Here is a 26,055-nt window from a genome sequence, read left to right on the forward strand (position 1 = left end):
CGCGCTGAAGGAAAGTGATAAAGGCAACATGAACGGCTGCAGGCAAGTATACTGTATACACTTTAATTAGGCACTGGGAGAAAACAGATCATCTTGGGAAAGAGATACACAGCTACGTATTTTCCAAGAGGAGTGTACCACTACACTCTCCTGCTGAATGTCAAAACCACAACTGAAGACCCTTCAGTTCACTAGATGGAAATACAAAATTGGTTAAAAAATCCACTAGAAACTAGCATTTTTTGGCATATTTTGGCAGCAATATTGGAAACAATTACAATGTACTTTAACCTACTTTGATGCTCCATATTTTCTTTTTGCGGCAGTGGTCCAACAGGGCAAGCAGTGCTTGTCCAGTGAAATCCAAACCAGAAATTTCAATAAGGAGAAATTCACTGGAAAACATTGACTAGATTTGTTTACGTACAAAGCTTTTATCATATTATATTAATATAATTATATCCTATTTGGCAACTGGACTCTATGCTGAGGTAGCAGAGCAGAGCAGAGGAGGAAGCGGGAGAAGACCTGTGCAGTCTAGATGCTTGTGGTAGTAGAAATGGAACAAGTGGAAGATTGATCTCTGATTAACGCAGTGGAGATGGGGAAGAGCTGAAGAATAAGAATTGATTTTGACAGCATGGGAAAGAAGTGATTAAAATAATAGACTAAAACCCAAATAGCTTTGGATACAGGCAGGCAAGTGCATACAGATCTTTGTTGTTGAAAGTACGCACAAGTTTATCAATTTGAAAGTTCAAGCTTGTCGAGCTGAGAGGACAGCAGCTGTTTCTGGTTGTTGCACATGTGCATTGCAGATAAATCTCTCGTGTTTGACGGGAAATTTATAGAACACTAGTGAACTAGACAAGCTACTGTTTGCTTTGGTTTCAGTGCACTGAGATCAGTTGCTATTCTTTGCAATGTGTAGAAACAGAGCCAGTGTTTGCAAGTAAATGTGTTATCATCAAAGCCTGGATGATAGAGATGGGACATCAAATGCAAATCCACTCTTCTGCATAAGTCATCACATGCCATGGCTCTGGCTGTAGCTTGAGCAAAAGCCACATAAACAGCTTGTCCTCACTAGATTTTAAAGCAGTTTATAGATGAAAAGCTGCCCTTTTCCTTCTCCTTCTCCTCCTTTTGTGATAGCTATTATAGTTTTGCATTTTTTAATTTCTATTTATTTTTATTTAATTTTACATTTTCAGTGCAGTTTAGTTTAAAGCCTAGGTTATACTCTGTTGTGGACACAGACACAGAAAGATAGACCTCTGATAGTGGAATAGTCATTCTTTTTATACTTCTTTGACATCCACTCGAGGTCTGCCGTCTGGGGACCAGGTCTAGTTGGTGCCCAAAAACAGGCAGGTGCACGAACATCCGTAAGAACCATTATGCTAACCATCTGATAATGTAATTTTTATGTCACTGGGTCCTGAGTGGGCCCTAGCAGACTCATAGACATGGAAAGCATAATCCCTGCTTAGATCATTTTTATGATTCAAAAATGTATTACATGTAATAGTCATTAGACTTTAGTTTAGTTTTTTTCAAAGTAAACATTATCTTTTAAGTGAATTTATTCGCATCATCTAAGGTGAGGGTTTGGTATCTTTCCATGATTACTTTTCGATTTTTGGTTACTTTCCTAATCCAAACTCCAAATAAACTCTGTCAAACATTGTGAGCAGAAAAAGAGGAAATAAAAGTCAGACAGCTGGACAGAAAGACAAAAAAATAAATTAAAAAAAAGCTGACAAAAAATGATGACGGGCACATGGAGTGGCAGCAGCTGTTGAGATGTTGGATGTATCACTGACACCACACTGAGCTCAGAGCAGAAGTGCAAAGTGAGAGGAATTTGGTGAGGAGAACGCGTGTGCGTGTATTTGTGTTCAGATGCGCCTGCTTGTGTCTATCAACGGCTGAGTGACTGAGTACAGCAACAGCTGTGACAGACCTCTCGAGCACAGCTTCACTGATATACGACACACATGAAGGCATGCACACGCGACTTAGTCAGTCCTGTAGCAACAGCAAATCCAGGAGACGCTCTTCTAAAGCACAGCATTGGAGTTTGTATAGTTTGCATTCATCTACTCTCTTTTTAAAAAAAAAAAAACTCTATTAAGGATTTTCTTCTACACATTCTCGCTTTTGTTTTTGCTGAATCTAATCAAGGAGTTCTTCAAAAGAAGTGGTTGGAAATGGCTGTTTTGATGAGAACAAATCTCTTTTGATCATGACTGACACCAGAAATGTTGCAGATTTCTTCTTCTTTCACTTTTCTCTACTTTGAAGGATATTCCTTCATTTCAGTCACAACAATGGTCTCCCAGAGCTTGACTCTTTAAGCGGATTGCTTTGTTTTGGGGGGATTTCAAGGCTGCAGAAATCCAGCACCTGGACTAAACTGATGTCCACCATTGGCTGTCGTTCCTATTGTGGTGTTTTTGTGGATGACTCACTCAGGGGTAATTTTCCAGTTTGCTAACGCTCGCCATGCTGGAGCACCCTCCATGTGTCCGGATTGACCCTGCCCCTTTCAGGCCTCAGCCAATCAGATGCAACATGGATAAGCCAGATATGCGTTTTGAGTTAGACCGCCAAGCCTGTCAGAGTCTCAGACAAGGTGGGATACCTGTTTCTAGTCACGTTTCCAGTTCACAGCACATGAACATTTTTAGAGCTGCACTCACACAACACATGAGGATTTGAAAATGTGTGTAGCTCAGTTTGATTGTATTAGTAGTTCTTTTTAAGTAAAGAAATTTTGTGAAAATGTACACTGAATATTTGTAGATATTACATCAACTGTTTTAAAAATTTAGGCTTTCCCATCAAAGAATAGAGGTTTATTTTCTGGGCCGAGGTGTTAATGGGATCAAATATCCTGCTAGTGCCTTGGTTACAGTTGGGGCACAGCCAGCCTGGGCACAGCACACGTCGCCTTGAGCAGATGAACCGAGCAACCTGTTGGCTGGAGGTCCCTGGGCCTTGAATCAAAGTATCTGGACAGAGAGGAGTGTGGACCAATTTAGACAAGGACAAACTCCAAGAGGCTTTAGTTTCTTTTCATTAAAAATTTAAAGGCATGTTATGGTGCATTGCCACAGTTTCAGTTATTGAAAAATATGCAATAACTAATAAATAGCAAAATAACAGCCGCAGCTATGCCTAGCAGAGACTGCCCATGCATCCTTTCACCACATCGCTTCTCACGTTTTCCCATCAGACCGTGTGTGCACAACCTTTTAAGCTGTCCTTACACTTTATGTACTTGTGTGCGAGTTGGCAGTTTACAGTAATGTTCCTCTTAATTCACAGGGCGGTCTAGAGGGATTGGGTTTCGAGTGGTTACAGCATGGTCGGAAATAGAAAACTTGTGGGGCGGAGGAGAGAGGGGGGACACAGAGGCAGACCACAGGTTGGGGGCAGACAAGAGAGTCTGAACTGCCCACTACATCGTGTTTACCATACAGAAGACTCCTTAGGAAACAAGAAAAGACTGATGGATAAATACACACTGTAACTGACTGTCTCTCCACAACTTTGAAATAGAGGTGGTCCACAAATCCATGCACATTCAATTTAATGTAGAAAGCACTCTGAGTGAACTGTTCACACAGAAGTGAACCAGATGTGATACATCGGCTAGTCATTATCACTGTCACACATGCAAAGCGGTCAAATATGTGAAAATAATTGTATTATTGTTATATATATTTGGAGGCCCCGGGGCAGACCCAGGACACGCTGGAGAGATTATATCTCTCGGCTGGCCTGGGAACGCCTTGGTGTTCCCCCGGATAAGCTGGAGGAGGTGGCTGGGGAGAGGGAGGTCTGGGCCTCTCTGCTTAGGCTGCTGCCCCCGCGACCCGGCCTCGGATAAAGCGGATGAAGATGGATGGATGGATGGATATTTGACTACCTCCTGTACTTGTACCTCTGTGTCCTCAATGAGTGTTTTGGACACCTCATCATGCATCAATTAAGATGTGAATTGACATCATTAAACAGGTTCTGTCAGGGAGGCTGTGTGTCAGACAGGAGTTGGATCCAAGATGCAGGATTCAAAGGACAGAAAGTAAACTAAAAAGCAGCTTTAACGCTGAGCCTGAACAAAGCACACAACATCAAAGACTAGAAACGAGGAAACCGAAGCTACAAATCTTCTAAGAAACCACACTGGCAGGGAGGACACAGCCATGAGGAAGAATGTGACAAGGGTCAAGGAAATACTGAGACAATATATATAAACACAGAGGATAACGAGGGAACAGCCAACAGGTGGGAAAACAGCTGAAACTAATTACAGGTTACAAGACAGGGGAAATAGAGCTAAATACAAAGCAGAAGAGATGTGAGACCGCCAAAATAAAACAGGAAGAAACAGTGCACGGGAACTGAAACACAGATAAGACAGAAGGCTAAACAACCACAGAGACAGACTATCTTCACAAAAATGCATGGGGAGCACAGGAGGAGTATGATTACAGAAAAAACATAGAATACAAGCAAAGTAGAACCAAGATAACAAAACTAAGACGACGTGAGGATACAAATAGTAAAAAACAAAGGAATTACAGCTATAATGAGAACCAAAACCTGGAATAACCATCTCAAACTCAGTATATCCAATAAATAAGAATTCAGAAGTCCAAACACAGAAGATACTGGGTCAAAGACCTAGGATCATGACCACTTCTGAGTTTTTCCAAGGATACCCTAGTAAGCTGTACAGGAGATCAGCCTCACTAATTTCTGATAAACACTCAGTCTTTTTGTTCTGGAAGAAGAGGTTTGTGACAGATGAAAATAAGTTGTCGCATATGAATGGTCTCGTTTTACCTACATTTTGACACCAGGCTCGTCTTCTAGCAGTGATGCCTTCTATGTAAAAACGTTTTTTTAACATGCCCACGTAACTGGCTTATGGAGTGGCTATGAAATAGAGAAATAACACTGGTGTCCATATTATGTTGCTTTAAGTCAATGACTTAAAGTCAAACAACTTTAAGTCATGAAGAAATTTCTTAGGCTCAGTGCAGTCTTTGCAATTTGTTGCTTCATTGCCTGTTCAGCTTGTGACAATTTTAGTTTCTGATAATGCAATTCAATTCACCAAATCAAAAACAGTCGCCTGAATGCTTTGTATTGTAAGGTAAAGACCCTACAATAAAACAGAGAAAACCTCAACAGTCAAATAACCCCCTTTGACATAGATCCGATGTTTCATTTTACTCAATGAGCACAATGGGCTCTTTTGCATGGTCAAAGTGCTGTGTGCATAAACTGTTTATGACTAGGCTAAAGCGAGACTTCCTCTTATGTAGTAGCGTTTGACCAGTGAGTGCACATTCCAAACATAGATTCTTTCTCAATACATACAGTAACATCACTTTGCAAATGTAAGTGTTTGTCAGTGTGTGTGTTTATATGTGATTACACTATGCCACCATAAGTGGAGGTTAAAATGTGCATCTGCACTGCAATGTATGTTTGCGTGCGTATGCAAATATTATGCATGCTTGTAATGAGTATCTGTGTTAGTGTTTGCTTAGTGTGGCTGCCCATGTTTCCCTGCAGGAGCCAGTTAAATCTTTCCTGCTGCCAAGGGGAGAAACTGCACCATCCATGTCAGCCAAGTCCTCATCACAGAAATCAAAGCGATTTGAATGCTTTTGTAGTCGCTCATAAGGACTATCTGTAGATTCTAATGGGCCACAGTAACACAGCATGGTCCCATTTTTTCCAACTCAGGGAAGAAAATGTAGGCCACACTCAAATTTCTGAAAACATTCAGCTTGTCCTTATTAAGTAAGACTTTTTACAGGTATAAAGACAGAAGACATGAACCTGAAAACCTGAAAATGTAAAAGGAAGACAGGAGATTTAAGAGATAGATGTGGAAGTTTGGATTCAGGTTTAGAAAAGACTTGAAATCTGTTAATATCCAAATCTTGTTCATTACAGTACATACAGTGCAAAAATCTTGACTCGCCCCTCATTTCTTTATATATTGTTTCCAGTGAATTTCTTGTCATTTTGTCATTGTTCAAGTGGTCTTTAGTAATAGTTCTATAGGTTTTCTGAAAGTCTATCAAAGTTTTTCTTTGAACATTAGCAGTGTGGGATCATTTTGACAGAGAATGGAACAAAGGCAGCCAACATCCAAAGACCTGTGAATGTCCTTCAAGAAGCCTGGAGAATTATTCATGAGGAATTCTTAAAGAAATGACAAGAAAGTTGCCTAAGACATTGTTGAAGAACAAAGGTGGTTTTACAAAATATTGACTTTCTGGCTTGTTAAAATTGTACAAACTTTTGCCTTATGTGCCATATTTCCAATTTGTACATGTTTTAGAAAAGTAGCTTAACCTAATTCCCATTTTCCTAGAAAATGGGAAGAAATGAGGGGTAGATGTTTGCATAGTACTGTATTACAATTAGTGGTTTCAGTGTTTTCTGTGCAGCATTTCATCTATTTTAACCTCTTAAGCCCCAACACCCCGGATACGGGGGCAAAAGGCAGGAGATCGCATTTGGGGTTAGGCGTTGGGGCTTAAGAGGTTAACCTGATTTCAGTTCTCTAACAAACTGGGCAATAATATGTCTATTATTTATCATATGGAAGCAATTAACTCATACCCCTAAGGTTTCGAATGTAGTTTTCTGAAATTATCGGCCCTTTGTTAGTCATTGGTGCTACTTTCGGTCATTACACAAATGTACTGTTTATAAAGTGGGGGAAACCTGCAGTCAGGTGAGACTGAAGAAGTTACTTGGATGAAAAAGGAAAAGTTTCTTCCTCTATAAACACTATGACCAGATGAACCAACTTTCTGTGACCCCCACTATTATTTGGTTAAATGTCCCTTGGCAAGTTTCACTTCGGCCAGCTTCTTTTAGTCGCCACCAAAAAGCTTCTGGCTTGAGACTGTCTGGATATTTGACCATTCCTCGTGAAGGAATTGGTAGTTGAAGTTAGTGTAAATTGGATGGTTTCTTTGCATGGACCTGGCTTTTAAAGAATAGTACATACATTTTAATAGGTTTGAACTTGGGGATTTCGGAAGCCTATTCCAGAAAATGGAATGGTCAGTCTAAATGTTAGCCTGCTTTATTCAATAATCTTTATGGTCAGACGGGACACAGTTGAATGCCCCAACAGGATAAAGATCCCAAAGATTCAGCAAAACTGGTTTTTTGGAATAGCTGAAGGGTAACATTAAGCTTCTGAAACTGGCTTCTGAAAGCTCCAACCTTAACTCTTTTGAAAATTTGTGGCCCATCATTGAAAAATAAATCTTAACCAGGAAACCAACCAATTTAAATGAACTAACAATTTTGTCAAGAAAAAGTGGTACGATGTCCAGCCCAAAGTTTATTGATGGCTACCATAGGGTTCTGGTCAAAGTGGTACATGCCGAGGGACATTTAACCAAATATTAATGGTGGTGTATGTACATTTGAGTCTATATGTATACTTTTGACCCCGTGTTGAGAAAATCCATAATAAATTCAAACTTTTTTTACCCAATTCTTGTTTTTTAACATCAGTTCCCCCCTGGAAAAAACAGTTCGAAGACAGCCCAAAATCACCTACATTTAACCAAACTGTATTTCTGTATTAGTTTATTTCTTTTATTTGTCTAAAATTGACAAAGTGCTGATCAAGCATACCCACATGGGGTCTTAGCCCATGGTGGAGGAATACTCTGATGAGGAAAGATGAGCTACAGTTTGAATGTCACTGGGGTGACAGTCAGCTTCAGCCCAGAAAGTACAGCAGTAAATTTTCACTTTATGGATATGTCCTTTCAAACCACTGATCAGACATTATGGCTCAGCACTGAGTACTGGATTTGTACTTACTGTAGAAGGTTAAATTTAAACATTTAATAGAACCTATTTAGGAAAATGAGAACAAAATGTGACCAGGCAAAAAACAAAAAGAAAGAATATTATAACACAGCTATTCTGTTGTGCATTTCCTCACTTTGTCATAAGATTTTCCCCAAAAACTATCAAAAGATGCACGCGCTTCATTTGTGTTAAAAGAAACAAGCTAAACATAAATGTTTGGCTTTGCTACATGGGAACCAAAACCTGCAGCTGAGACCAAAAGTTATTTATTAATCCCATTCAATCACCACGTCACATTGTCATATTGCCTGATCTGCTCTGAAAAGACCTGTGATTGTAGGTGAAGTTATTTCTTATTGATAGTCACAACTTATAATACGCTGTGCAACACCTCAGCCACACTTCTATGTGGCAACTGTGTGTACTAATACTGTGGATGCAGAAAGTCAGAGTGCGTGAAAAAGACCTTCACACTCAAAACATTTCCAGCTACTGCATTTTACTGCAACTCACTGCTCAGATCAAAGTGCTGATGAACAGAAAATCCTTTCCTGCCAGTCCATATTTTCATATCATCTTGAAGTTCAGCCCTCAAAATGTTTTGCAGATATAAATAAAGTTGTGTGAACAAATCAATAATTTATAAAATACAATCAAACAAGCATCAAGTTCAATCCAGGTGCTCTCAAAATGAGCAGTCTGCTGTCTTTTTTTTCTCACACTCTGTGGGATCTTGTAATGTCACGAATGTGTGACTGTGGGCTGCCATTTCATCAAAAACGTGAAACAGGAAACTGCCAGTACGTGTGTTCATGTGTGTGTCTGACTTCCCTTTGTAGTGTGTTACATAACCTTTGTGCATCCGATCATAAAAGATCACAATTTTTGTAGCAGCTAATAGTGTAGACAGAAAAGTCCTCATAGAGTAACTTGGATATATCACTGCTTCAATCTACTGCTTTCATTTTGCTCGTGGGCATTTGCTTAGTAATGTCTCTACCTTTGTGGCATTCGGTGGGTGAGAACTGAGATAAACATGCATACACACTCAGTCTGATGATGTTTTCCATTCATTCTGCCGCTACTGACTTGCATCTTGGTGTTCAGTTCTTCAGCTGAAGTTGCAACAGAGAAGGAGCAGAGAGGAGCTCGTCAGCCAGGGGATCATGCCACGTAAGTTACAACAAAACACTTTTAAGAAATATTTTGATATGAACTGTAAAATGAAGCTGATGTAAACTCTTACAATAACCTTGTTAGTAGATACAACCAGCACATCTAGTACTGCGCCAAAGTTTTGGGTCCCACTGTATGGTTTTTTATATTTTGCTGCCAAAGAGCCAGACTTTGTTGTATTTTTTTAATTTGTCCTTTTGAAAGCTCAAAGTTTTTCTTTGGACACTGGCTGCTTTTTCACTGATTTTCAGTCCATTCCCTGTATCTCGCCATTTTCAGTAGAATGCTTTTTGCTTGTTTGTTTCTTTGTTAAGCCACTAAACACTGACTGATCAATCATTCAAGCACTTAACTTAATAGATAAACCAGAGTTGTGTCTACACATAAGGGGCAACTTATCAAAGAAGTCATTTTAACTTAAATAGACTGTTTGTTACTGGCAGCCTATCACAAGAACATCTATTTTGTTCCCATTTTTTCAGTTGAATTTATCCAAAATGTCAAACGTAGCAAATTTTGATATAAATAAAACTGAATTTCACATCAAAAAGGCAATTCTGAAAGAATTATTTGTCAGTTATTTGTCATGACATATAACAGCATGATGTACAGAGTCTGAACAGTATCTGAATGTCATCTCCTAAGAAACAGGAAAAACTCCAGTAACACAGGACCTTTAAAAATTTCTGAAATTGTCATCAACACATACTGATGAGGTCAGGAGAGAAGTACAACCATGAGTATCTACAGCCGTCTGTACAACACTCTGTCATGGTTTAGGGATGCATTTTAGTGAGTGTTGTTGTGGATCTTGTCAAAATTGATGGAATTATGTACACAGAATTATGATTCGATTTTGACTGACCATGCAACACCATCTGGAATGATGAAAAAGATGAAAAAGATCCCAAATACACTACCAATGCAGTAAAAGGATAGAAAAAGAGACTTAGACTTTGAGACTTAGAGCTTTTTATTGTCATTGTGCAGTTTCTTGCACAGCCAGATTGGGTAGCTGGACCACAAAGATGCAAAAGTAAGAAGAGAAAACAATATACAACGAGGGGGAAAAAAAAAAAAAAAAAAAAAAAAAAATATATATATATATATATATATATATATATATATATTTTTTTTTTTTTTTTTTTTTTTTTCAAATGAACCAGCTGCTAGTTAACGAGAGACACCCGGAATGGCTAACCGAAGGCCGGACGGTCCTGATCCCCAAGGACCCCAAGAAGGGACCGGTCCCCTCCAACTACCGACCAATAACCTGCCTCAGTACTACATGGAAGCTCCTGTCAGGCATCATATTGGCTAAGATGAACAGGCACATGGGTCAATACATGAGTGGGACACAGAAAGGAATTGGCAAGAATACCAGAGGCGCAAAACACCAGCTACTGGTAGACAGAACAGTCAGCCGAGACTGCAAGACCAGACTGACCAACCTGTGCACTGCCTGGATTGATTACAAGAAGGCCTATGACTCAATGCCCCACAGCTGGATACTGGAATGCCTAGAATTGTACAAGATCAATGGGACCCTAAGAGCCTTCATCAGGAACTCAATGGGGATGTGGCGTACAACACTAGAGGCCAACTCCAAGTCCATAGCACAAGTCACCATCAAGTGCGGGATCTACCAAGGAGATGCTCTGTCCCCACTGCTGTTCTGCATAGGCCTGAACCCCCTCAGTGAGATCATTAACAAGACTGGCTACGGATACCGACTACGGAACGGAGCAGTTGTCAGCCACCTCCTGTACATGGATGACATCAAGCTGTATGCCAAGAGACATCGATTCACTGATCCACACTACCAGGCTATACAGCAATGACATTGGAATGTCGTTCGGACTGGAGAAGTGTAGTCGGATGGTATCAAAGAGAGGGAAGGTAGTCAGAACTGAGGGGATTGAACTACCAGAAGGCAACATTGCAGACATAGAGGACAGTTACAAGTACCTGGGGATCCCGCAGGCAAATGGGAACCATGAAGAGGCTGCTAGAAAGGCTGCAACCACCAAGTACCTGCAGAGGGTCAGGCAAGTCCTGAGGAGTCAGCTGAATGGTAAGAACAAGATCCGGGCCATCAACACGTACGCCCTGCCCGTGATCAGGTACCCTGCTGGGGTAATAGGCTGGCCAAAGGAGGAGATAGAAGCCACTGACATAAAGACAAGAAAGCTCCTTACCATGCATGGAGGGTTTCACCCCAAGTCCAGCACCCTGAGGCTGTACGCTAAGCGGAAGGAAGGGGGCCGGGGACTGGTGAGTGTCAGCACCACAGTCCAGGATGAGACAACGAACATCCAAGAATACATTGGGAAGATGGCCCCAACTGACCGAGTGCTCAGTGAATACCTCAGGCAGCAAAAACCCAAGAAAGAGGAGGGAGACGAGGAACCATCATGGAAGGACAGGCCCCTGCACGGTATGTACCACCGGCAGATAGAGGAGGTGGCTGATATCCAGAAATCCTACCAGTGGCTGGACAAAGCTGGACTGAAAGACAGCACAGAGGCACTAATCATGGCAGCACAAGAACAAGCTCTGAGTACAAGATCCATAGAGGCTGGGGTCTATCACACCAGGCAAGACCCCAGGTGCAGGCTGTGTAAAGATGCCCCAGAGACAATCCAGCACATAACAGCAGGGTGCAAGATGCTAGCAGGCAAGGCATACATGGAACGCCATAACCAAGTGGCCGGCATAGTGTACAGGAACATCTGTGCCGAGTATAACCTGGAAGTCCCGAGGTCAAAATGGGAGATGCCCCCAAGGGTGGTGGAGAATGACCGAGCTAAGATCCTGTGGGACTTCCAGATACAGACGGACAAAATGGTGGTGGCTAACCAACCGGACATAGTGGTGGTAGACAAACAGAAGAAGACGGCCGTAGTGATCGATGTAGCGGTTCCGAATGACAGCAATATCAGGAAGAAGGAACACGAGAAGCTGGAGAAATACCAAGGGCTCAGAGAAGAGCTCGAGAGGATGTGGAGGGTGAAGGTAACGGTGGTCCCCGTGGTAATCGGAGCACTAGGTGCAGCTAGGCGAGTGGCTCCAGCAGATCCCGGGAATAACATCGGAGATCTCTGTCCAGAAGAGCGCAGTCCTGGGAACAGCTAAGATACTGCGCAGGACCCTCAAGCTCCCAGGCCTCTGGTAGAGGACCCGAGCTTGAAGGATAAACCGCCCGCAGGGGCGTGCTGGGTGTTTTTTAATATATATATATGAGTGAAAAACACACAGTGGAATACTATCAGTCATGGATTGGCCTCCCCTGGACCTCAACATTATTGAAGCACTGTGGGGTCTTCTTGACAGAGATCAGCACAAACAGCAGACACATCCAAAGCTTTGAAGCCTGGAGAACTATTCCTGAAGGCTACTTAAAGAAATGACAAGAAAGCTGCCTAAGACAGTTCAGACTGAAGACTAAAGGTGGTCATACCAAATATTGACTTTCAAGCTTTTTAGAATTGCACAAACTCTATTTTACCTTATTGCCCACTTTATTTCCATGCATGTGTGCATGTTTCAGTAAATTGCTGCGCCTCTTTGCCATTTCCCTATCAAAATATAAAGAAGTGATTCAAGACTTCTGCATGGCATTACACTCATTTATTCATTGGTCCATTAGATTCACTAAAGGTGTGACATAGCATTTAAGCGTGTAGCAGATATTATTTTATCTGAAAGGTCATTTATAAAATTTTTTGAAAAAATGGGATTTAAATTTTTGTTAAAAAATTAATTAATGGCAAATCACGAAAAAGAAAGAAAATTATATGTGTATTTTGCTACAAAAGAAGGACTAGTTTTGTCTATAAGATGACGCAAAATGAATCAGAATCCAATTATCTTTATTAAGTGGAGTCCCTGTGGTGTCAGGAGAAAAAGGTTTTAATATAATTACAAAAGAATAGTATAAAAAAGAGGAATAAAATAGTCTTTCAGTTATAATGGAAAGAATCTTATTGCACATAAACACTATTGCACAGGATGTTACAGGCTGTCATCCATTGGACCGTATTCGTCAGGTTGTATTGGAAGTGATTACTTGTAATTCAAAGCCCTAACAACTATAGGGGAGAACTGCACTGTTCTAAAAATAGTAATGTCAAAGTATCTTACTGTATATTTTACAGTTTTGTACTGTCTTTCTAGAATATCATTAAATTTACATAAGTAGACTGTGATTTTACATGTCAAAGGTAAAATAACATAACATCACTGTAAATATAGTAAAACACAATTTACTTGTTTTTTAAATATACTTTTTTGTACATATGCATATTTAGATTGTAAAAATACATTCACAAATGTATCATGATTTCACAAATATCTGTCGGTTATTTGAAAGATTGAACTGTTGAATTCAAATGTAATGCTATGGAAAAGTATATAACATGAGCCCTATAAGCTTGTGTTACATCACATAAGTATTATTATCATTGCTATTTAGGGCGATCATAGCTCAAGAGTTGGCAGTTTGCCTTGTGATCAGAAGGTTGCCGGTTCGAGCCCCGGCTCGGACACTCTCGGTATTGTGTCCGTGGTCAAGACTCTTCACCTACTGGTGATGGGCTGATGGTGCGATATGGCAGCCTCGGCTCTGTCAGTCTGTCCCAAGGCATGCAATCCATTATTATTTAAACCAACTGTTAACTGTATATTTCTGTACATTTACGTATTATGATTCATATTGCCACATTCATTGACCTTATTTATAGGTAATTTCATTGTTTGATCACGTTAAGATGTTCCTAATTTAATGTCTAAAAGCACTTGGAAAAGGCAGAATGCCATGTAAAATTAGCGCAACAAACTGTATTGTCATTACTGAAAATAACCGTATTTTTATGAGGAAGTTATTTTCTGTTATGTTACGGTAGTATTTTGGCGCCCCAGCTGCCGGAATATTACCGTTTTTTAAAGATGTTTTTTTTAACAGTGTGACTATTGCTGATGGCAGCAGTTTGTAGAGATTATGAGCAGGGTGTGGGGAGTCTTTTATGATATTTCCTGCTTTCCTGAGACAACGAGAGCAGTGCAGTTCATCTAGAGGGGGTAAAAAACAGAAAGTGATCCCTTGGGCCATCTTTACAATCACACACAGAGGCGGTAGCATAGGATGCTCTCTATTGAACAATGATAGAAGGACACCAGCAGCTTTTGAGGGATGTTGTTTTCCCTGAGGATTCTCAGGAAATAAAGTCTCTCCTGAGCATCTTTCCCAGCTCCACTGTGTTCACACCCCAGAACAGGTCATCCTAGATGTGAACTCCCATGAAGCGGAAGTCTGGCACCATCTCCACCCCATCCCCATTGACGTAAAGTGGTTTAATGTCCATAAAATCCACAACAGTCTTCTTCGTCTTGGTTGTGTTCAGGAGCAGGTTGTTGTCCCTGCACCACGCTGTCAGTCGCTCCACTTTGTCCCTGTAGGCAGACTCATCCCCCCCATATGTTATAAAAAGCTTGTGCCATGTGTTGCAGTTTTCTTCTTTTTCAAATGCTTACGTTTGAGGATTGCATATAGGCTCATACAAAATAACATGAAAGCAGCACAAGAAAATTTAACATATAAATCAAGTAACACGCAACATTGAACAGAGAAAGATGCATTTCAGCATAACAGCTACATTAGTTGATGCAAGTTAGTAATGAAATGAAAACAGAAGCATCTGAGTGCAGTCCGCCGTGCCATTTTAGGTTTATTCTAAAGAGATTTGGATTGCAGTTAAAAGGTGTCATTGTCTCCTTTCAATCTTTACAGTGAGTTACTCAAGATCATACTGCAGCTGCCATCATGCATATCCGTAGCTGCTTCTTATCAGATTGTGATAGTTCCCCATCTGCCATCCAAGTTAGCTGCTACTTTTGGCTCAGTTTTTAAAAAAGGCACTTTTTTCTGTTTGGTTTATAGAGTCTTAATTATCCTGTTAAATGGACAATTTCCATTTAATGCTACTTTAGGGAGCATAATATGTTGTTCAGTGCATGCATTAATATAAGTATGTAATGCACAAAGTTCTGAATGCTTTACAAACTGGTACTATTAATGGTGGTTTTTTTATGCTCAGTGTGGCTAACTTTAGCTTTCCCCACATTTTATTTTCTTCAGAAAATGAGGCTCAGTCTTCCTCTGACAATGCTTCTCACAGTAGGTCTATAAGCAGTCTGACACAGGAAGTGTCAGAAGAGACAGTGTGTCTTATCTGCTAATGATTCTAATATTTACCTGCTCATGTGGTAGATGTTTAAACTGGGAGCCTGAACACTATTCATATGGACTCTGTATGCAAGCGCTTTACTGCTGCTGAATGTATTCGCCATCACAAATATGCATTTACTATTTTCCCTCGCTATAGGTAGCATTTATAATACAATAATGTCATCTTATCTTTGTGGGCAGACAAACAACAACTCTAAAATGGAATTATGTAAATGTTATCTTTGTTAACATGCTGGTACTGTTAAGTTTCCATTTTATTTATTGACAGCATTTCGTGCGCACCACGCTCGTCGTGGTCATGTTAGGTGTGACCACAGGAGTCATCACAGTTCTTATCTGCTTCCACTTTCCTGCCGAATGTTTGAAAAAAAAAAAAAACTGACATGGAGATCAAAGATGAATGTTATGTGCATATGTTTTAATTCAGTTATCCCATGCCTCTCTTTGCTTCTTAACAAAAGGTGTGTAGCTTTGTTAGTTTTCTGCAGAAGTATTCAGGAACGTTGCAGTTGAGCCAGGGTAGGGTGCACAAAATCAACTACCGGTAGTTCTTTGTTTGAGAAAGCACCTGAAAGTTAGTTTTGTCACGTAAAAGCTGTATTGCAGCGCCCCTGAACTCTGTGGTGTGCTTGCTGTTGTCATGTTCTAATTGACTAGATTTATGTGGTGCCTGGGAACAACCTTTAAGAGAAAAAGAAACTCATAAGTCAGCCATGTTTTGCAATAATGAGCATGCAAAACGGCATTGCATCTGCTTAATATGTTGTGGTTACATATTTCATTTATTGTTCCTACATGTTAGTGACTTCATGACCGCAAGATGAGTATATATACAGAGCCAGTACAACAGACCAGTCTTTCTCCCTGGACCATTCGGCCCAGTATGCACTGCACTTCGCTTTAAGCCTCTTTCTAACCTTAGTAAGGTAAAAACCATGCTACAGCCATGTTGTTCTTGTGGGGAAACTTGACACAGCACTCAGTGTGATACCTCACCTAGTTTGTAATTTTTACACTTCTTAGAAAAAACACTAAAAATAGTTTGTGAGTTCACACTAACCTGCATGTGATCAGGCTGAGTTAAACAAAGGAGACGGGGACCTTTTTTATTTCTAAAGAATTGTTAACACAGTTGATATAATGAGCAAAAACACAAGAAAGAGACTGAAAGCATTAATTAGTAAACCTGCCCTAGTTGCATGGAATTGCAATATTTACTTTTGCAGATGCTCCTCCACAGATTATGAGCTCTGTAAATATCTGAGTATTGCATGTATACTTGGTGCAGTATTTGCAAATGTATCACACTTTACACAGCTGACCTGCAGGACAGCAAAAGACATTAAAGAGGAAGTGCTAGACAGCAGGAGACTGAACAGTTGCTGTCAGAGGAAGTGATGTTGTTCAATGTTAAAATGTTTAAAGATTGTTGCTTAGCTCTAGCAGGGTGGTAAGGAACCACTCGTGCACATAATGGGGTCTTTTCTCTCTGACCCCATCTCAGCACTCTCTGTTTCCTCCTTGTCTTTTGCCCTTTGGTCTGTTGTTCCATTTTTCTTCCAGCTGCCTCCTCTCATTTGTCATCTCTCCCCATCTCCTCTACATCTTTTTCATGATTCTTCATCTTCCTTAAATCTATTTTATCCTCTTCACTTTCACTCACACTTTTAACCCCCCTCTCCCCCCGTGTGCTCATCCAGCCATCCTTCCCTCAATCCCATCACTCATTTTCAGTGTAGCTGACTGACAGGCAGGTTTATACACCCTCAAGGTGGACACATAACCTCCTTGTGGATGGGTGAGAGGTCTAAGAGGGCTCTCCAGGGTGTGTGAGAGTGAGTGTGTACCGGCAGTGTGACAGTGCTCAGTGACGTGAACTGAGGCTTAGGTACCAGCAGTTCTGCCCCGGGTTTGATAATGCAGCCATACTGTGTGTGTGTGAAGTACAGTACAGTAAGACATTTTTTTTGTTGTCCTAGCTTTGCCGCATGAGATTTGAAACTATATTGTGACTAGAAAATGACATGCAGCCCTCATCGTAGATACTGACAACTTCATACTTGGTTTAAGACACAAGTGATGTAAACACATTGGGCTAAAGTTGAGTCTAAGACTTTGAGTGCAAAAAACTCCAGTGTCCTCACATACATGTAGTATGGATATGGGGACACTATATAATAAATGTGCTGCCTGTATGGTGGCCCTGAGAGGTCAAACACACTGCAACTTAAAAAAACAACAACCCACCAGCAAATAGAAATATTTTACTGAGTGCATCTTTTTGTGAACCAGATAAGATGGCATGTAGTCCTACACAGTACTGTGATAGATTGAATTCTGGATAAATTGCAATCACTAGCAGTGAAGCTCCCCCAACACCATCACCCACCAATCCATGCTTGATGGTATCTTCACATGGAAAGATCACAGACTGAATCATTAATCATACATTTTGGATCAAAGTCCAAATTTTCAAGTCAGTGCAAGACATGTGACTACTCGGTCATCCACAGTGGTGTTTTTCTTTACAGCAATTTAAACACCAAGACCTAAATTTACTGACAGTTAATGTGAGAGTCCGATTGCCAAGAACATGACCAAACTAGAGTAATGGTGTCAGTGTTGAATCTAATAGTGTGGGGAAGAGGAAGTGATGTAAAGCATAAACTAGCAGCCTGAACATCCAGGAAAACAGGAAGATTAGTGGTTACAGATCTTCCTCGTTGAGCTTTAACATAAGCTTTACTTGGCCAATTTGGAAATTTGACACCTGGACCATTGTATTTAAAGAGAAGGTAAAATAATAACTGTGCCACTTGGAGGAATTTTACAGACAGTTTCCAAAAACAAAGTCAGATTTTGGTTATTTTTGAAACACATTAGAGTTGGCTGGTTTTGCAGGTATTGTCAAATACATTACCAAATGTATCTGGAAATCCGCTTGTTCTTAAAAGTTTGAAACATTTATTAAAATATTTAAACAAAATTCTTTGTCTGCTGCTAAATAATTTGGTTCTCACATGTAGAATATTTATTAGGTCAAGATTTAGATCCTCTTTTTTGTCTTAGACTGCTTAGAAGCAAAGCTATATTGTAATGGTTGAGCTGTTGCATTTAACTCAGTATCACGGTGTCATGATTACCTCGAAGGTTTCCATTACCACTAATCCTGAGGCTTTGCATAATCACAAACCTGCACAAGTCCTACTTAAGTCATCTTTGAATGCTGAACAGTTTCCAGGAAATCCACTGCTGTAGAGAAGCTCATTGGATCGAAGCAGTCAGACTTCATCCCTTTACATTTCTCCTTTGACTTTGTGATTTTTTTAAGCTTTTTACAGCAGCTGTTGTTGGGGACCAGTATCCCAGCCATCATTGTACTTTATGCACTACATTGAACTGGTACTCAGGAAAAAGCTTTGGCTGAGACCATCAATAGACTTGAAATTGAACTAAAGAGGCAAAGATCCATGAAACGCTCTTTTGCTAACCCCCACTAGCATCAATACACTTTTACTCTTTTTGCCTGATTTTTTTTTCTTTACTATGCTCTCTCTTTTTATCCTCTTAGCACTGAAAACTTCAGCTGCCTTCCACGAACAGAGAAAGAGCTTGGAACGGGCTCGGGTGAGTATGCCATCCTCAAATCAGTCACTGATGTCAAAACTGATGCAATTTAAGCTTTGAGAGTTTTTAAAACACGTGGCATCATTACAGAAGCATTCTGATTTGTCTTTTCCTGCTTTAATGTAAGCCAAAAAAAGAGTTGGGATAAGACCATTGGCTCAGACAAATAGACTTGTATAGAGTAATGCGAAACTATCCAGCAAATCAGTGCTTGCCCCAAGGGCAACATCATCAGCAGTTGTGAGTGAGTACGTGGGAAGATGGATGAGTAGGTTAAAGTAATTCTCCATTAGTAACTAGCTAAAATGATTAGATAAACACAGGCCCTTTAGTTAGCTTAGGAAGCACGGTCTACATTGTTAAGAGAAGGGTTTGTGGAACTACACCTAAAGAAGGAGAGGAACCACAATGTTTAACAGTGCACAATAAAGGATTTGTGAGTGCAAAACTGAGAGATTTTCCATTCCTTCTTCTTCATCTTGTCTCTTGGTCTCTCTCCAGACGGAAGACTATCTCAAGAGAAAGATCAGGAGTCGACCAGAGAAATCTGAACTGATCAGGATGCACATCTTGGAGGGTAAACACTACACAGAGCCTCATACCTCTGGAACTTTGGTCAATCTAATGGAAAAAGACCCATTACATCCATGCACACTCGTAAAGAATTTCCATGCCTGGTTTGTGTGTCTATGCAGAGCCGTTCCTTCCGGTCAAGCAGCTGAAGAAAGCATGCCTCGCTGTTGATTTGAATGATAAGATTGCCCAGAGGCCAGGGCCCATGGAGTTGATCCATAAAAACATTCTACCCGTTCACTCCAGTATTAAACAAGCCTTCATAGGTAAGTGAGAACTATTTTTAGGCAACAGTTTCAGGATTACTTCTGCTGAGTGGAGGAAATTATTAGCTTAAATGTTATAAGTGCAGAGTTATTTATGGTTGATTGCAATAAGCTGACCGCAGAGAAAAAACCCACAAACAAAGCGTTGAGACCAGATATAATGATCTTAAGCAGATAGATGCAGTTATTGCGGACAACTTGTGTAAGCCTTTCAAGAGCTTATCTGTAAGTCTCTATTTTCCAGCCATCAGTACACAAACCAATACCAATGTTTCTTCACACAGTCTCGATATGTAGGGCTGTTGCACAATAACACATTAGTCATGACAACTTTAGAAGGCCTTACTTTGCAAATTTTGTTTTATTATTTCTGCCCCCTCAACAATCAACAGGTGTACCATTGCTATATAATTTCCTGCGCACAGTCTGTGTGGAAGAAGGACGTGTGATATAGATTTTCATCAAAACACACCCACACTGTGAGGCTCCTGACAGGACATCCCTCCTGGCCCCTTCCTCCACCTATCATAAACGTACTGTTTCCTCCCAGATCCCAGATGCTTCAGTTGTCCTCACCACATACTCACACAGGCATCCATACCTGTCAACAAGAACCACCTAACATACAAATTTTTCACAAACAGCGCACTGACAGGCAAACACTTCAATTGATCAATTCTATGAGTTTGGAAAGGTTGGAGGGGGGTAATTGTAAATGATGCATGACCTCTGATTCCCATTTTAACAGACAAGAGATGAAGATACTGCTTCCTTCTCTGTTCTCGGTTGGTTTTAAACAATCACAGTGCCTGTTAATAGAGAATCACTTGCTAATTGAAGAGGTGACATTTTAAAATAATGGGGACCTATTAAGCTTAATTCAATTGCATATTAATATTTTCAGAATAGATGACTAAAAAAATAATCCTTAGTTGTTTCACACTGGCCCTTAATGGAGCTTCCTCCGTTCATCTATAGTCTGAAATGAGCGCTTTTAGCTCTTTTCCAGTAATTTTTTGAGGTAATTTAATAGAAAAAAAGAATGCTGTTTTCATAAATATACATTGATTAGTGCGCAACTACATCTTCCAACAAATAGATGCATTGTCATAAACTTAGAATCAACCCATTAAAAATACACAGCAACGAACGCAAATTTTGATTTGTGTCTTTAGCTATGTTAGCTATATTTTATCATCTGAAAAGTAACACATGAAAACGTCCATAAACATGCTTTTTTATTCTAATATTGTTGCAATTACTTATTGTCAGCAGATCAGATATACCACCCTTCCATCTCTGGACAGCTGACAATGAGGCAACTAAACAACACAGTTAGCTGGTTATATGCTAATGTTGTGTCAACTAATGTGAGACTCGAGTGTCTTAACAGTCACATTTCCCCTCTGACAAACAGTTTGATAACTTTCTCACATCATATGAGAGTTTTTGAGACCAACAATGTTAGATCCACTTCAACAAAAGTTTCACTTGTGCAGGCAAAAATAGCAGTGCTTACTGACATAAAAGGATATCCTCAGCAAAAGAAGTGACTTTCACTTACTCATTGACTCGTGTTCAACTCCTTTCACAAAGTTTTACAGTCTCCTCCAGAGTAAATAGACTTGAACACTTCTCATCTGGCATTCTGTAGCTATCAAAGACTCCAGTTTTTTTGCTACGGCTGTTATGGGGCGCGGTGTAAATGCAATGTTTTGATCTTTCTTGGCTATCTTGAACATGTTTGTCCAACAATGCCACAGTGGCTAGGATTATGAACTTAAATTAGGAGAATTAAGAAAACAGAGTTCAGTTGACTGCAGTCTACTGACATATAGCAGTGAAATTTTACCCACCAAGGTCATTTTCTATATGTTTGGTTGCCCATTGTAGTCAAGAGATTTGCGCAGCAGGTGGATTTGAATTCTGTGTTTGAGTTGGCCATATCAAGTACATCTGCTCCAGCCCGTTCTCACTCCCGACGCGTGATATACCGATGATTTTTCACATCCCGAGGCGTTCTATGGTGACCTTCCGCCTTCCTATGCTACACGGCGGATTATGGATGAAATTGAATAGAGGGAAGCTCCCATGGTAACACGTGTTCCAGCCCTGTATTCCAGCCCTCCGTGTTTTCAAAGCGATTTAAGTAAAATAAACGTACATGTGTAGATTTATTCCAAACGGTTCTCATGTTTCCTCGTTTTTCAGAACTCGTAATATAGGGACCTTTTGGGTGGCCAAAAGCGTAATATGATTTGTCACCTAGCCTTAATTGTTATACTTTGGGAGTGAGAATGTGTTGTCTGCTCTCACTGGCATCATACAGCTCCAAGAATAAAAGACACTTCCTGAAATAAGGATGAGGATCGTCTAAGTGGGATTTTTATATAGAACACTTTTTTTTTCTTTGTACTGTGGGAGCAAGGAATCAGTGGGTCCAGCTGCTTGATTGATGTGTAGAGGAAGAAGGTTGAGATTTAATAACAGACTGTGTCAGTGGAATATCCATCTCTGTCACTGCTACACAATAAACACAATTACATTACCGCCACTTTTGGTAGGAGCACCAGGAACTAGCTAGATGAGGTTGACATATGAGCATACAAAGCATGATGCACTCCCACACCCACACACAGCACAGCTGTAAGCGAGTCATTGCATTATTAAATCAGCCCCGTGTTGTCTTTTCATCATTACCTGCTGATGGTAAATTAATGGACAGCAGTGTGTTCTAAATAGCAGTGGGCTACTGCCCGTTAGCACCTCCTGTAATTTAATAACTCAGTTCTATTATTAAAAAAAATGGCTCTACAGCAGTCCTGGGGATCCTAGCGGGTACTTTTATTCCTTAAATCCCTGTGAAGACTCATAAGTCTGCATAATAATGAAATGATTATATGATATGGCGCATGGGAAAGCTGGCAGGCTTGGATTAAAGCTATGCTGTAAGATGTCTTAACCTTCCTGTGGCTGGCTAATAAGGAAACTTTGGGCATGTGGTTGACAATTTTCTTTGCAGTTTTTTACATTGCTGTATCTGATTTACTATTATATCACGCTCAGCTGCATTTATCTGTTGCATACGAAACATATTTTAAAGATATTTTAAAGAGAATATTATTAGTATAGCAGGCATAAACAGGGGAAGCCGTCACATAAACAGTTCAAATATTCATCGCATAAATTACACAGACGATCCTTCAGAATCCTCAGCACAACGTCATCCTTAGAGAGACGCCATCTGTTACATAAAAACTGTTATAAAAGCCTTGTTTGGCTGTGTGGGAAATGAACATAGATGAATGAAAAGCAAAATGCTTGACAAAAACCTGACTCATCACAAGTGCATCTAGGACTGGCTCTGGTGGACATGATATGACTACAGAAAAGTGTTTAAGTAGTTTAGACAGCTCTCTCGCTCTCTGTGTCAGTTGTTGACGAGACACTGGGGACGAGTGTCTTGTGTGCATTTTTGTAGGATATTGAACATTAACAAATGCAAGCCTTTGATGAGTCACCGATACTTGTGGAGGAGGCACCGGTGATAATTTGTCTGGATTGGAGGTGCCCACAAGGTGTTAGAGTCACAAGCAGAAGTCTAATGGCTCAGCTCCTGTTAATGCAAGTGATAGTGTTACACAGGCACACAGACTTGGGCAAGGACCTAGAATCACTGGGTAGTACATTTATTTTATGGTCTAATTTAACTAGATAATGTTTATTTCCTTCCCTCGTCTCCCCCACAATGCTTCTCCTCTCAGAGACGCAGTTTCAAAGAGCCTCAGGAGAGAACTCTTCATTTGATGAGGACACTAATGACAGTCTGTCTCCAGAGCAGTCCACATCTGTCAGTGAGGAGGGTTGTTCGTTGGGCCTGGGACCTCTGCCCACTCCAAAGGAAACACTGACAGGCCATGGCATCCCGTCTCCTACACAGGTAGGATCACCGCAGAGAGTGGGACTAAGATGCTGTGCAGAATGTATGCAAGACTGTAAATCCACAGCTTAAAAGCAATGTAGAGGCTGTGAATTAGTGCATTTGTCTGTGTATATGTGACGTGCATCAGATTTACCACTGGTGGTGGTGTAGCACAGTGTGGGAGAGTTTATAGTGGGTGCAGTTGTCACAGAGGGGATAACCAGGCTTTGGTGAGGGGAAAATAACAACATTTTGAGCACCCACTCACTCACACACTAGCAAGTTTAGCATTTCGCTACATCAACCATCTGATGCACGGAAAAGTACTGTTTTGTATCATTTAATTACTGAATAAAAAGCAGTGAAAACTACCTGGAGATTTATTTACTGAATAAATTAAAATCCAGTTCTTCCCTCATTGAAGTGCATCAACAACAGTACTTCCAAACCAAGCTAAGAGGCTATAGTCGTGTTACATACACTACTGGAACTTTAACATTATGCACTCCATACTGTACAGTAACGCCACTGTTTTGCACATGTCTCACTCTGTATATTTTATTTTATATATTTTATTTATTGTGTACTCTATTTAATTTGTAAAATATGTGTACACACACACACACACACACACATAGAAAAATATTTAGTATAAACATCCAGAAATGCATATACTATTATATATACTGTACATATATTTATTAGTTTCAGATGTAGCCATTCTTGTATTTTGCTTGTTTACATTATTGTATTTTGCACAACTCTGTTGCTTGTGAAGCTCGCACACAAGAATTTCACTCACATGTGCTGTACCAATGTACCTGCACATGTGATGTGACAATAAAAGTGATTTGATTTTGATTTGATTTGATACTGCAGATTTTTGGTTATGATCCCATACCAAGTAAATACATGACCAATGTTGCTAATGCCAGTACCGATACAGATACTTCCAACTTACAAAGGCAGCTTACGTAGGGGAGAGCGGTATGTAATGACTCACTGGATTGTAAATGTTCCTGCCTCTACAGCACTTTGGATCTTCTGCTGTTTAAATGAGCTATAAATAATATACTTGTGACAGTCAACATATAGTTGTAGTGCATGTTTGAAGTTTATTTTTTCAGCTTCCAAAAAATAATGATTTAGCAAACACAGTTTAGTGGGTTAGAGCTTAGAGGACAGAAACAAAATATCCATCCAATACCAGTGTCGGTATCGAGAGTATTTATATTTGGATCGATCCACCAGCCTCTAACAGCAGTGGATGCAGCGACTCCAGACATCTATGAGATGAGTTTGATTGTCGTATGGACATTTGCCATGCATCTGGAGGGGGGACAAATTGAGCATTTGTGAACATTGTGCGTTTTGTATGTAAACCTTTTCTGCTATGTAATTTTACATTTACCACAATCTTCGATGTTCACTACTTTAAAAAAATGAAGACCTTTTCAAATGGGATGATTCTTTTTGATGCCTTGCAGTTTAGCCATGAATGATCAGCCAGTGTTTCCATCCAACCAATCAGGTCCCACCTACAGCTCCTTCTGGGTCACCCATTTCACTCAAGCTGACCAATGAGACAGGGGCGTCATCTCTCCTGAGGACAGGTGCCAACAAGGTAACATCTGTCAGTTCAGCTCTGTTAGTTGTTAGACACGCATACATTAGACTGGACCGCTTCAGTCCTGTCACAATGACGACTAAATTATGAGCTTTCGTAAATGATTATTTTAGCTGTTAGTGCTAATTGCTAAAATTATTATTGACAGCTGTTCAGAACTGCAGATGATGAAGTGAACTCTGGTGGTAACAGGAAATCTCGCATGTGTTGTGGGTTTCTCATTTTGCTTCCATGAGGGAAGCAAAAAATGTGGTTTAAAGTTTCATTTTACTCTCATTAAAATTACTCATCTTTTTTTTTTTTTTTTTTTAGCCACAACCCAAACCAAACTGTGACCGCTCTGGCCTGAGACACAAGAAAACCAAGGACAAACCAAAGGTAGAAACTTCTCCTTCTCTGAGGAAACTATTCTAATGCTGGCATTCCAAATACCCAGTGTAGCTACAGCTAAGAGAAGGCAAATATTTGTCTGAAATGCTGTACTGCAGTGCTGAAATAATGACTTGCTATTAATGGGGGTGCTTTCCAGATAAAAAAGCTAAAGTACCATCAGTACATCCCTCCTGATCAGAAGGGAGATAAAGAGCCTCCTCCTCATCTGGATTCATCCTATGCCAAGATCCTCCAGCAGCAGCAGCTCTTCTTGCAGCTCCAGATCCTCAGTCAGCAGCAGCAGCGCTACCACACCATCCTCCCTGCACCAACTAAGTAAGTCCAGATGCATGCTCTTCTGTGGAGTCTG

General features: G+C 40.3%; 1 protein-coding gene across 4 annotated transcripts in view; it reads left to right on the forward strand.

Annotated features, from left to right (window-relative positions):
- The first annotated feature begins 2,003 nt into the window (after positions 1-2,003).
- LOC308411019 (myocardin-related transcription factor A-like) overlaps positions 2,004-26,055 on the forward strand; it is a 37,057-nt gene continuing 13,005 nt past the window's right edge. For 3 of the 4 annotated variants that reach the window (XM_080904712.1, XM_080904710.1, XM_080904711.1), the window contains exons 1-9: positions 2,004-2,638; positions 8,983-9,048; positions 18,870-18,925; positions 19,427-19,502; positions 19,621-19,764; positions 23,529-23,704; positions 25,218-25,310; positions 25,626-25,691; positions 25,843-26,021. In XM_080904712.1, the coding sequence (XP_080760838.1) occupies positions 2,509-2,638; positions 8,983-9,048; positions 18,870-18,925; positions 19,427-19,502; positions 19,621-19,764; positions 23,529-23,704; positions 25,218-25,310; positions 25,626-25,691; positions 25,843-26,021 (986 nt within the window). In that variant the 5' untranslated portion in view covers positions 2,004-2,508. Of the gene's footprint in view, positions 2,639-8,982; positions 9,049-18,869; positions 18,926-19,426; positions 19,503-19,620; positions 19,765-23,528; positions 23,705-25,173; positions 25,311-25,625; positions 25,692-25,842; positions 26,022-26,055 lie in introns of those variants that run through there. The other variant, XM_080904713.1, reaches the window with a different exon arrangement.

Source organism: Rhamphochromis sp. 'chilingali' (assembly GCF_963969265.1).
Source record: "Rhamphochromis sp. 'chilingali' genome assembly, chromosome: 15".
In the NCBI taxonomy this organism is placed as follows: Eukaryota; Metazoa; Chordata; class Actinopteri; order Cichliformes; family Cichlidae; genus Rhamphochromis; species Rhamphochromis sp. 'chilingali'.